Raw genomic sequence first — 12404 nt, forward strand, 5'->3', positions numbered from 1 at the left:
AAATAATTAAATCTCTCAGCTCTGTTTGAGTCTAATTTTAATTTTGGTTTGCACTCGACAGTGTTCATCTGTGATGGTTTTCTGATTTCTGGTGACCACTTTCTGTCTTTGCATTTCATCACCAGGTGGCAGAGTTTCCTATGAAGCGCTGTGTAGAAGCTGGACTTTGGACAAGCACAGGGAGGTGGACAAAGGACGACACTACAGAAACGGAAGACATGCGCATGATGGAGACGTCTTAGGGGATTCAGCCCCGCCCCCTGCTTTTCTAATATCGTCATCATAATCTCTCCGTTTAGGAACCATCTGAGTTGTTTATACAGCAGACTAGGCTAAAAACACCATCATAGAGCAGGAATAAACAGACATTCAGTCTTTTATTCCACAGTTTTCAGTAGAAAGCCCGCAGAAAGTAAGTTTGTGCCAATGGCAAACGTTTCTCAGTGCGGCTGTTAGCATGTCGGCGTGGTTGACCTCTGGCAAGCGGGTTTCTTGGAGTGTCTTTTGCCAGCTTAAATGCATGTTGTGCCATAACTGTTGTTTTTACAGTTGGAGGTATTGCATTCTTAGAGCTATTTCTCTCAGAAAAGAGAAATATCCTCACTAAAAAGCAGAACAGAATTCATCCAGACAACACAATGAATACTTAACCAGTAAAGTCTCTGGATAAAAATCACTTTGGTAGCAAATCCACTGCTTAAAGTATGACAGAGGTCAGGGGTCACGAAGAGTACTCTTTAAAAAATCATGTCAAGTCTGAGGAGAGTAACTGATGAAAATTAGTGTCCTTGCACCCTCTGAAGTACAAGAAGATTCAGTTGGAGCCAAACAGTATTGCAAATCTTGTAACTGTAATGCTGCTGTTCTGGTAAACAGTAACAACTGCAAACAAACAAAAAAAGGTGGGGAGTGTTTTGTGGGTGTGACCTGAATTATTTGATTTTAATCGTGAGGAGGAAAACAAACCTACCTGTGATTAGGAACAAAGCATGTTTGAAATGGAGGGAGAGTTTCTGAGTTATCAATAGAGTGTCATAGGGCTTCAGTTTGTGAGATATGGAGCTTTATTATACATTTTTGAAATTTTCAATGCATAACATACAACCAGAGCTACTGACTTTATGCTAGTGTGCAAAGAGCAGTTAGAGTGAATAAGAATAATTTCTGAATCTGTAGTGTGATGTAACATTTTGGTATACCAGCCATCAACATATTCAAAGTCTAAGCCAAGTTAAAGCTCTGAAAGTCCCTATTTTTTTTAGTCAGTTTCTTCTTGTAAGACCCTTTCAGCTTTCAGATTGATCTTCATATAAAGAGACTGCACACAAATTTCAGTTCTTTAAGGCTGATTATGGGAAGGGATGAACAATGCAGTATGTGTGGGTGGCAGGGTAGTTGTCTGACAGTCCAAATCAGCAGTCAGAATGGATGATTCAGGATGATGGCTTAAGGTGTAATTTGTTTTCATTTCTATCATACAGTTGCAGTTTCGTTGCCTGATTGTTTCTTTTTGAGCCAGAAAGGCCATCGTGAGTGGTCTGTCTCATTGCTTTAAATAGGCCAAGAGGACGTGTTAAGCTCATTTCCAGCTCTGTTTGAACTGTTAAACTGGGCCTTTGTGCAGCCCATCAATTCGTCCTCTTTGTGAAGCAGGAGGTTTCGGCTCTGCTCCTTACAAAGGCCCTTATTGGCTGCTCCTCATTTGAATAGTAGATGGGTGGGGCCTCTGTGTTCACAACTAGAGTCTTATGCCTAAACCTTGTTAAGGGAAAGAAATGCATTTATTGATATCAAACAGAGACAAGAGTCAGGAAAAACTTGCTAATGTGAGTACTCAGAGTAGTGGAGCCTCTTTTGGGTATGGTTAATATGTTCATCCAACTTTCTAACAGCATGTACAACAGAAAATCATGAAAAACATCATGGGTTCAGGTGATCTGACAACACTCCGATTATACATGCACTATAGCTGTGGATATCATTGTGGCCTTAAATCTTTTGCTTTGAACACTGTGTGGTGCGACAGGTTCAGAGGACTAAAGCACATTATAGCTTCAGAACAGCATATGTGATGGGAGAAAGAGGATGGTTTAATTGTTCTGTTTTCCTAGAAGTATTCCTTAGTGTTGTCTGGAGAAGCTTAAACACAGCACAGTTTGTAAGGATAAAAAAAGGAAGCGCTTCGTCCATTAAGAGACATCCATGCTAGTCTGGTGTTATGTCGATAAATTAACTGCAGATAAGTGATAAAAATCACTCAAATGCAACATAATACCTACGCTGAGCCGTAATACAAGCTCACCAGATGTTAAATTACAACTGACTATCTACTGTGTATTCACAAAAAAGTATTTGTTTTGCACTTAACAGCTTTGGGATTTCCTGTGACAAAAATAAGAGTCTCAGGACGATAGGCGGTGATTAATTTAAGTTGAATATTGAGTAAAATAGCATGCTTCATAGTATGTGAGTCGGTATAATAATTCTGTGATAATAAAGCACTCGGCTTTTGATGCAAATAATATTACAATGCTGTCCTTTTTTAGAAAGGCAAAATCCGCCCAGTTTTGGTGTTGAGTGTAATTGTCAATTAACCACATCTGGTTATTGTCCGGATCGTGACGTGAGACGTAAAGAGGACACTACATTACTCGGTAACTAATCGTCAGCTGAGTTTCGCTCCTTTGTCTTGCTCTCACGTAATCAGAGTCTGCATTTCAACCCGAACACTTCAAATCCTACCAAAATCTTTCTACATTTGTTTTGTGCATTTTATTTGTGTCTGCTTCGATGATGCGCCAGAGAATAACTACACTTTCTTCACCAGCCTGGCATCCGTACTCGTTTCCTGAAACCAAGTTGCAACCAACTGTTTCCTTTCATAAGTGCTTTGTACAGACTTTTGTCTGTGGTGAGTTGGTTAAAGTTCTTCACTTTGGGATGATCGACACCAGAGCTGAAGGAAAGACGCCTGTATTGAGGATGTGAGAAAAAGGGCTGAGCTCTCAAAAAAAAAGAAAAAAAAGACACTTTTCACTGTATGTGTGTTTGCAGAAAGGAGCTCTCTGCATCTGAATGTGTCCTGCACTTTGTTTCTTTTGTAAAACGGACAAATACAAAGGGGTGGGGTGTTGACAGCTTTTGCTTTGTAATTTCGTCTCATCCTGCATTCTAAATGTATATCACCTTTCTGTTCTTGGTCAGCAAAAAACGGATTAGAAATTATGAATGCATTTTTGTGAGTTGCGTGACATTTTGTTTTTGCTTTTGTATTCGGTTTCTATCAGCCTTGGGGTTTTTTTTGTTTGTTTGTTTAAGTTTCAACTTTCTTTCACAATGCTTTTCATTATTTAACAAAACAAAAACATTGTAGACATTTGCTCAGTAAGACATTTGCTGCAGTGTGTGGATGTAGAAATATCATGTGTATTAAATACAGTTCAGACTTAGAGCTGCTTCATGATGCATTGATGATTCTGCTTCACAGCTATCGTTGTCATTTAATAATGATCGCTCCCACCCCCACCCTAAAAAGTAGTCTTTTAGTATATTAAGTAACATACACACACTCAATGCTGTTGATAAATATATATGTTCTCAGCAGTGAACTTAGATGTGGACATAAATATTTTCTTTTGCTCCACAAAGACTACTTAACTATGAAAAATAATTGGCTAAGGCTTGCTGAACAGCCTGTGGCCACTGGTGTGTTGGCTTCCCAGGTTACAGTGAGTTGTGAGTTTAGTCACTAGCTCCCATCACATTTACAGTGACTTGTCCTAGAGAAAGAAAAGAAAACTTCAAATATAAAACCAGCACTTGATGTCTTTTGGGACCTACAGTGGTTAAGTCCTTACAGGGAAGCTCCACTAAGTTTGCACATCATAGTTTGTTGTCAGATCTTGAGGAGTACTAATACATATGTAAAATAAAATTTTATAAAGCTTTGTGGCTCCAGAGTGAGCTTTGTGAAGTCCAGTAAATATTTAGACAGTCAATTGTGGTTGAAGACAAGAATGAAGGAAAGAAAGAGGAGGTTGGAGTGGAAAGATGTGAGCTTGCCAGACGTCTGTGCCTTGCTCGTCTTGCTGCAGGCTAGAAACTCATAATACTGACTGCTGTTAGCATAGCACAGCCAAATTTAATGCCAACCCGACAGACGAGTTGCACAGTCGGTACTGTCGATGCCGGGGTTTGACTTGTTCTTTAAACTTTCCACATTCATTGTTCTTTTTAGTTGTTTAGGAGCAAAATGGAGCTTGGCTTTACCTAATTTAAAGGTCTCCTACTGTGCAACATAATTAGGCCTCTTTTTTTGTATTCATACCTTTGAAGCTTTAAAATGAACTTACAGCTTGGAAAAATTTTCTTAAATATTGTAAAATGAGACAAGATAAATGAAGTCACAGGAAGAGTTGGGAAAAGTTTAAATTTACATATTGAATGTCTTCCTATCAACATACAAACAAGAAAATAGAAAAACTGAGAACCTTACAAGTGATTCAACGAGTCTGCAGAAGTGAACACCCAACACATCACAGATCCATGAGAAGATAAAGCCAGATAGACTTGTGGAAGAATGGGAGAAATCATAAAATGTGTGAAAGGGAAAACTACCCTTTCTACCCTTGCCAACATCTCAGATATAGGCTGCTCCAAAACCAAACACAGCGTTGTGTATTGGAGGGGATAAAAGCTCTGACTACAGTCTGATGCACCGCAATTTGAAGCTTGATTAAAAATCATAACAAATTCTACATATCATCCCACTTACACCAGACTTGGCTTAAGTGGAAGTGACAAATAATGTCTGAGATGAAAACAGTGGAACTTAAAAACTTGTGTTTGCATTGAAATCATTGAGAAAGGAGAGAGAAAAGTGACTAGTCTTGTGTTCTAATCGATACATTTAGTAAAAACAAAAATATTTAAAGGACTGTTTTTGGAAAAAAGTCTGCATACAGTGCTTGATGGCGCGTTTTATGTTGTCTTATAGTCATATGTATGTTTAAAACAACAACAACAAAAAACAAAACAATGACCAGGAATCTAGGTAAGACATTTATTATCATTTATAAACATAGTTGTGAGTCACCTATGAAAGGAGATACGCCTTCAAACATTATCTTCAAGTGTTTCAGAATACACACAGGAAACATTCGCTGCATCGATCTGTACAGTACGGTCCAAGGTAGGTTTGCATTTCTGTGGCTTTTAACAATATAGGAGAAACTTTAAGAAGAGAGTGCAAAAACAAGAGGAAAAACAAAAACACAGCAGACGACACTTAAGTACCGCAACATCTCCCAAACAAGACAGAAGCCTTGTACAAACTTTATATATTTTTAGTTGTCACATTCACATTAAATGGTTAATATCAGTCTATGACAACAAGGAATGGCTGGCAGAATTTAAGAGCAATCACTTTTAAGACTAGCTAAAGAAGCTGTTCCACAATAATGCTTTCTTGTGATTAATTAAAGAGAAATAACATCATAATAAATGTAATCTGGTCATTTAATCTGGTCCACTACGTCAAAAATCATTTACATTCATTTAACTACCTCTTATTTTGTCAAAAGCAGCAAAAGGCACTTGAGTGCAAAAGTGAATTTACAGTCATTTGTAGAATGTGGCACATTTCCCTTTGGGGTAGCTGCCTAGTGCATGGAAAACAAACCCAGCAAGGCAGTTCTGGAAAAGCAATGCTAAAGCAAAAACATAAATAAGAGCCCACCATGTTGTTTTTAGGGGATTTTTCATGTTAGGAAAAAACAAGTCAGTCTTGTAGTGTGTGCCCATTCTTATTCATCAGAATCAAACAGGAAAGGAAGTAATGATTATAATTAGAAAAGCTAAGACTTTACACTTTCCTTAAAACTGGCTGCATTCACCGGCACGCGTCAAACTGTTATACTCTGCAAACGCAGCCTTCACTTACTGTTACAAACCTTAATATTGGAGTCACTCAGTTTTCTGCTGGCTTCATAAAAAGGCACACTATGGAGTGAAGAGGCAATCTGTGCAAAGTCTAACAACTAGTGTTTAAAAGATTTTGCACACAACCTGAGACGTTCAAAAAACCAATGTCAACATCGTGGAAACATTACTAAGCTAAGCTTATGTTTTGTTTTAAGTGGCATTTTACTGTCGTGTACTCCTGTACACATAAGATGAGTGTAATCCCCGTTTTAAACATTCAGAATATATTACTCCCTTTGTTTAATGCAAAGTGGCATTTTGACTGGACAATGCACACAGTGGTTTCTGTCGATAAACTCTTCTCAGGCTTTCTATACAACTTTTTGATTGATTGAAGACAATTTTCTCTGAAGGAAAACTTCAACGTGTGGCCATATCTTATTGGTTTCTGTCCCAGAGAAGGTCTCTAGCACACCTTTACTCCTGGAGGGTAAAAACAAACACAACAAATCAGATTTCAATACCAGCATTTGAACTGTTAGTGCAACTTGCAGGAGTTAGAAATGCATGTACATCTCCTATTAATCAGCTGGCAATGCTCCTAAACTTCAGAACAAGTTATTTTAAACATTAAATCTGCATCTTCTTCTATTCTCAGTCTGTTATTATCTCTACTTCCTGCAAATGACAGACTTTTAAGCAATGTGGTTATAGTGGAAAGTGGGACACTGGATAAAAGCATTTCTGTGGAAACAGTCATACATTTTCCTGGCCCAGAAACAGAAAATAAGATCCATGAATTTGCCAGCCTGTGTTTTAACCTTTCAAGATAAATGTTTATATGTCTGTCACCTGATTTAATAAAGAGAAAATGCTCTGCAGTATTGGCTAGTGCTGCTGGAATGTGGTTCTTAAGCATTTTCTTCAGTCATGCAAACAGCTTTGAAGAATGCGCAGGGATGAAAAGGTCATGGTTCAATATTTTTGACTTTTAGCTGGACCCAGGCTGAGTAGTAGAGAGACTTTTTGCATATACTGCTGGCACTAAGTTTTAAGGTATCTGCGGTGCTCTACCTGTAGTATTCTAAGACGGGCTCCGTCTGGGTTTCGTAAGACTTCAATCGCCGTGTCACCGTCTCTGGTCTGTCATCGTCCCTCTGGAAAAGGGGCTCCCCTGTTTCATCATCGAAGCCCTGCAGAGATAAGATAAAGGTGTCTTAATGCTGACCTTTTGCGCATGTTTACTATGTGCTGCAAAGAGGGTTTTAGTTACTTTTTTGCATACTGGCTCTTTAATAATGAGATATATTATGCAATAAATGTTGGAACATAAAAAAATATGAGACATGTTGGAAAAGAGTAGAAATCAACTAACTAATCCACAACCGTTTGTAGGGTATGATCAGTGTAGAATGAAACGTGACAGAGACGTCAGTGTCAAAGGGCTGCCTTCAGTTCATTTCCCATGTTGCCAAGCACATTTCTGACTTTAAGAATTTGAAAGCTACAAAGATTGCTGCAGGCTGGCTTCTTTACTTTCCAAAACCTCACAGGATGCCTTTTTTTTTCCCCTGCAGGGATAGTACTGACCTTGCAGTACTAGAAGGTGGCTAGTGTAAACAAGTCTCCATCTGTGCTGAAAGCACTGCGAGGCTTTGAGCTACAGCGACTTCTACTAAAACACAGATTTACAAAAACATGAACCACAAGCTATTAGTCAGGAATGATAATAATAGTGTGAAAGGCAGACACTGTGTCCCTGCTCTACCCAGTGAACTTGACCAGCACCCTAAATCGACCCATTTGACGTACTCAGATACATAACCTGTCTGTCTCTGTGGGGCTTACAAAGGTTACGTTTCTCTCCCACTTCTTGCAACTCTCAAGGCTTTTTATAATCTCCTGCCTTAGGTTAATGTTTAGTTACCCTTCATCTTCTACCCATGAACTAAAACGAAACAAAAACAACCCTTCACATACACAAAATATCCTCAACTGAACTAAAACAAACTATATTCATCTCACATTTCTCGGGAACTGAAAGGTTGAAATTTATCTGGATTCATGTTGTTTATTTGTTAAGAAGTACTTGATGTTCTATTAGGACCTTGAATTTCTGAATTTCAGACAGACATTTGTTGCTAATGAACCTGTACAATTTGACCTTCAACATGATATTTTTGATTAAAGTGTATTAATGCAATTCGTTTTTATTTTAACAGCACACTTTTTTTTTGATCGGTTAAACTTCCAAACTCTTTACAACATTTTATGACCATCGGAGGATTGAGAGGACTCTAGATATATTCTCAACACCTCTGCCCCATGACACTATCTAAACATCAACTTTTACCAGCTGCTTCCATTATAGGATCAGTCACCCTGTTATACATTTCAGGAGGGTAGACTGTAATAAAATGGGCTCAGACAGTTCCAGGAATATGACAGTGTCTTTAGTTTACTCAGACAGCAGACACAGTCCCAGAAGGGTACTTCTGAGGCCAAGAGGGAGCACTGTAAACATGCTGTCCAAAATTCTGCAAAAATTAATGGTTTACATGGTGAAAGAATTAGCTGCCTCAAGCAATTCTAGTCTATTGAGGCAGTAAGTTAAACTTAGAAATCTGATATGAGAGACTAAGTATTATATTAAAGGCTCTCTCAGTGTGTTTACCATTACTCTTAGGAGATTTACCAAATATGCAAAGTGAGGGAATATCTCTTGGAAGATTGGAAATTTGCTGGAAGGATGAATACCAAAGACTTGAACCATTACCAGCACATGCTGAAGTCATTCTGGCAGCATGTGGTGGCCAAATACCTTACTAAGATTTATACTGTTTTTTTCCCCCTGTAATCTGGTATCCTTTAGTCTGAATTTCCACATCTTTATTCAGCAAATATATATAAATTTATGAAAATTTGAGAAACCTGAATGGCCTCTTGTCCCGTCTTTCCTGTTCGCATCACTATGTGGTCCAGACCATCAACTAAATTTTAATATTAAACAAAGATAATCTGAGTAAATACAAAATGCAGTTTTTAAATGATTATTTCTGTCATTAAGGGGAAAAAAAAAAAAAAAAAAAAAAAAAAAAAAAAAAAAAAAAAAAGCTATCCAAACCTACCTGGCCCTGTGCGAAAAAGTAAATGCTTCCCCAAAAACCCAATAACTTGGCAGCAAGAAATGCAGTCAAGCTTTCACAATGGCTGGTAACAAGTCTTTCACATTACTGTGGCTTACTGTTCTTTGCAGAATTGCTTTAATTCAGTCACCTTGGAGGGTTTGGGCATGAATGGCCTGTTTAAGGTCATGCCAAGACATCTCAATCAGATTCAAATCTAGACTTTGACTAAGCTGCTCCAAAACCTTCCTTTTTATTCTTTATTTTTTGGTACAGTGGTAGACGTTCACAGGTGGAGTTGCTGGTGTGTTTTGAATCATTGTCCTGCTGCATAACCCAAGTGCGCTTGAGTTTCAGGGCACAAACTGATGGGCAGACGTTCAATTCATGATTCTATCACTTACAGCCCCAGACATCACACTAACACCATGTCTGTTTTTTTTATGAAATGCTGCGTTAGTAATGAAACTTAAATTGGTCTGACTATCGGAAACTTAAGATTTTTGCAATTATCTGTGCAAAGCTGGGCTAAATACAATATAAAACATCAAATAGAAACTAAATCAGGACGTGATAGGAAAGAGATATTTACAGGGACTTTAGGCGGGTTGAAATCTGTGTTGTATACTCTGCCACTTGGAAGGTGAGTCCAACGTGAAGTCAACCTTTGCTTGATGGTCTGGAAAGGTACATTGAGGTTGAGAACTGTGTCCAAGGTGTAGACATCATCCAGAGCTTCTGCTTGGGACACTGTACGAGGAAAACCTGGTGAAAGAGACAGAGGAAATCTAGGCAAAGCAAAAAAGGAATCAAGGTTGGTGCAATCAATGCCAGTAATTTAATTAAACAGCTTAAAGTCTAAGTCTTTCCTCGAATGTTACATCTATTTTTTTATAGAACAAATTCAACAATTCCTAACTAGGAATTCTGATAATATGATCACCTACCACTCATTTTACCAGATGAAACGAGTGCTGATGCAAAGTTGTGAAAACTTACCATCGAGTAGCCAGCTGCTGCCATCTATTGCCCTCAGGTCATTCAGGATGAGACGAGACATGACGTCATCAGGTACCAGCTGACCCTGATCAATACAGGACTTCATTAGCAGCCCGAGCTCTGAAACAAACGGGGGGGGGGAGAGACACACAAGGAAGAGCGAAAGGAAGAATGTTTGTGTTAGAAAATGTACCATTTTCCCCTCATGCCTCAATTTTTAATCCATACTTCATAAAGCCAACACGGATACTATATCAAAATTTGGCTGCATGTGCCTGACAGACACCTGATAACATGCATCTACACCAGAAAACCTTGTTTATGTTTCAGCTATTCTAACAGCAGTGTCTCCATCATTATAAACAGTGTGCATAGCTACTCAGTGACACACAGCTGTTATAATTACAAAGATAAGCTATGCAGAATTACAAGGTAAAAAATATAAAATGATGCAAATACCACACTGCATATTTACACTTCATATGCAAAAAAAAAAAAAAGTGGTATAATGTATAATACAAATTGAGGAGGTTAAAGTGGAGGCCTTTTTTCTATTACTCCCACTTTAATTGGCCAGAGTCCATCAGAGGAAAGGAATTTCCTGACAAGCCTTGTAGAAATGACCTGCTGTGCTAATCAGAAACAGTGCAAAAGGCACTATGGCACAGTGACTACTCAATGTCTTGTACTTTGCCGTTTCTTTGGACTGCACAGTGAACCTTGTTTGGACAGCAAAAGCATTGCCAAGCAACAGCCAAAAGACGATGCCAGCTGGGAAATGCAGTTTACAGCCGGCACTTATATGGAGTACTCATGACCAAAATCCAAAAGTGCATTCTTCTAAGCGGATTTAATGAGGAAGTAGAATGCGTGGGGGGGTCGCTTGCTGAAATAAAAAGTCTGACTTTTAAAAACCGAACAGTCACACTGCATAAATACTGCTTTCATTGCCAGATGCTCAAGTGGATTAAGTTAAACTTGCACGTCTGCACTCTGTGTGGTTTAGGCTTTCCCAGTATAAATAACGGTTAAAGCTCGATTACACACCGCACACTCCAAATCAACCAACATGGGATTCTCTTCATGCAGGACTTTTTTTCCCTTCAAATGTGTAGCTCCTCCTCTCATGGAGCAAAAGTTCACGGCTATCTTATCTTTACAACTCTCAGCCACATCCAAGGTGATATTGAGCAGTAGCGGGCCTTCCTCCAAGGTCCAGGTAACTCCGGCGCAAATGTTGGCAGTGGAAACATGACACAACGCTGACCTTGTTTAGAGAGGACACAACATGTTTAAATTGTATCCTATGTTTAGTATTTCACAGCCAGATAAAAATCACACTGTTGTAGGCGTGGACTCTTATCAGAATATTGCAGAAAACGAGCCTTGGTTCGTTTTTAAGTTCCGCACTTTGTGCGTAATGACCAGCTGTGGCTTTGAGCAAAATAAGCTTGATAAATACTAAGTTAAATCTTTCAGTTTGACACGTAAACTCCTGAAAGCTTTTGCACTGCCTTAGTTTTAGTTCGAGAGGGAGGACACGCTATCTTACCGGTCTGTGCGTTGATGTTGGCTCTCAAAATGTCCCCACTGGAAATGTGCTTCAGTCCAAAAGTTTTGGTAATGCGCCCAGACACCGTTCCTTTCCCCGACCCCGGGGGTCCCATGATGACAGCACGGATAACTCTTGGCAGCACCATGTCCAACCGAGTTTGAACTGACTTTTATCGAGTAACAGAACAAGTGTTCCCTTCTCATGAAACGCAGAGCAGATCCACTCTCTCCTCTCCTTGCAAAACTGCACAACGCAAGGAGTGGGCGCGTCTTAAGCAGCTAGTTTGAACTCTCGGTGGACCTTTTATGTTGCGCAGCGCTTGCACAAAGTGGAGGAAGAGGAGGAGAAGGAGGAGGAGAAAGATGATGAGAACTACAATCAGCGGGTTTAGGGCCAGCCAGCCAGAGAGAGGAGGTTAGATGATGCACCCCTCAGACGACGCACACCGAGCAAAATGAGCTCCTTTCTCCTGCGTGCTGAGAAACTTACCCTCCCATTTAAACACTGCGCTTTACCGGACATGTATTTATTGTATAACACGTTATATAATTGGTCTACTGGTCGAATAAATAGCTTGCTGGCAAGGTGGCGGTGTTTAATCCTGTACGAGCCGATCCCTTGTGTAGCGGATTGGCTAGCTGGCAGCCCAGGCACGCTAGGTTGAACGACGACTCGTTTGCTTCCTCACACTAATCTTTAAAAAAAAATAACTTGGGACTTTTCAAATAATTAAATTATATTAGCAGCAATGGTACGACCCGTAATGGTTTAGAAAACATTTTTGTTTTCCTTACTTTGTTGTC

General features: G+C 39.3%; 2 protein-coding genes across 3 annotated transcripts in view; one reads left to right on the top strand and one right to left on the bottom strand.

Annotated features, from left to right (window-relative positions):
* The window catches only part of cdc37l1 (cell division cycle 37-like 1), a 12743-nt gene extending 9189 nt beyond the window's left edge, over positions 1–3554 (top strand). For both annotated transcript variants that reach the window (XM_031758806.2, XM_039615309.1), the window contains one exon: positions 126–3554. In XM_031758806.2, coding sequence (XP_031614666.1) covers positions 126–242 — 117 coding nt within the window. In that variant the 3' untranslated portion in view covers positions 243–3554. The remainder of the gene's footprint in view (positions 1–125) is intronic.
* Positions 3555–5048: 1494 nt separating this feature from the next.
* On the bottom strand, positions 5049–12126 carry ak3 (adenylate kinase 3). Its single transcript, XM_031758850.2, has 5 exons — positions 11599–12126; positions 10047–10166; positions 9640–9812; positions 6997–7115; positions 5049–6405 (listed from the first exon to the last, which is right to left on the bottom strand). The coding sequence occupies exons 1-5, from the start codon at positions 11744–11746 to the stop codon at positions 6294–6296; spliced, it is 672 nt and encodes a 223-aa protein (XP_031614710.1). The 5' UTR covers positions 11747–12126; the 3' UTR covers positions 5049–6293.
* Between the last annotated feature and the right edge of the window lie 278 nt (positions 12127–12404).

Source organism: Oreochromis aureus, linkage group 7 (genome assembly GCF_013358895.1).
Source record: "Oreochromis aureus strain Israel breed Guangdong linkage group 7, ZZ_aureus, whole genome shotgun sequence".
Classification (NCBI taxonomy): domain Eukaryota; kingdom Metazoa; phylum Chordata; class Actinopteri; order Cichliformes; family Cichlidae; genus Oreochromis; species Oreochromis aureus.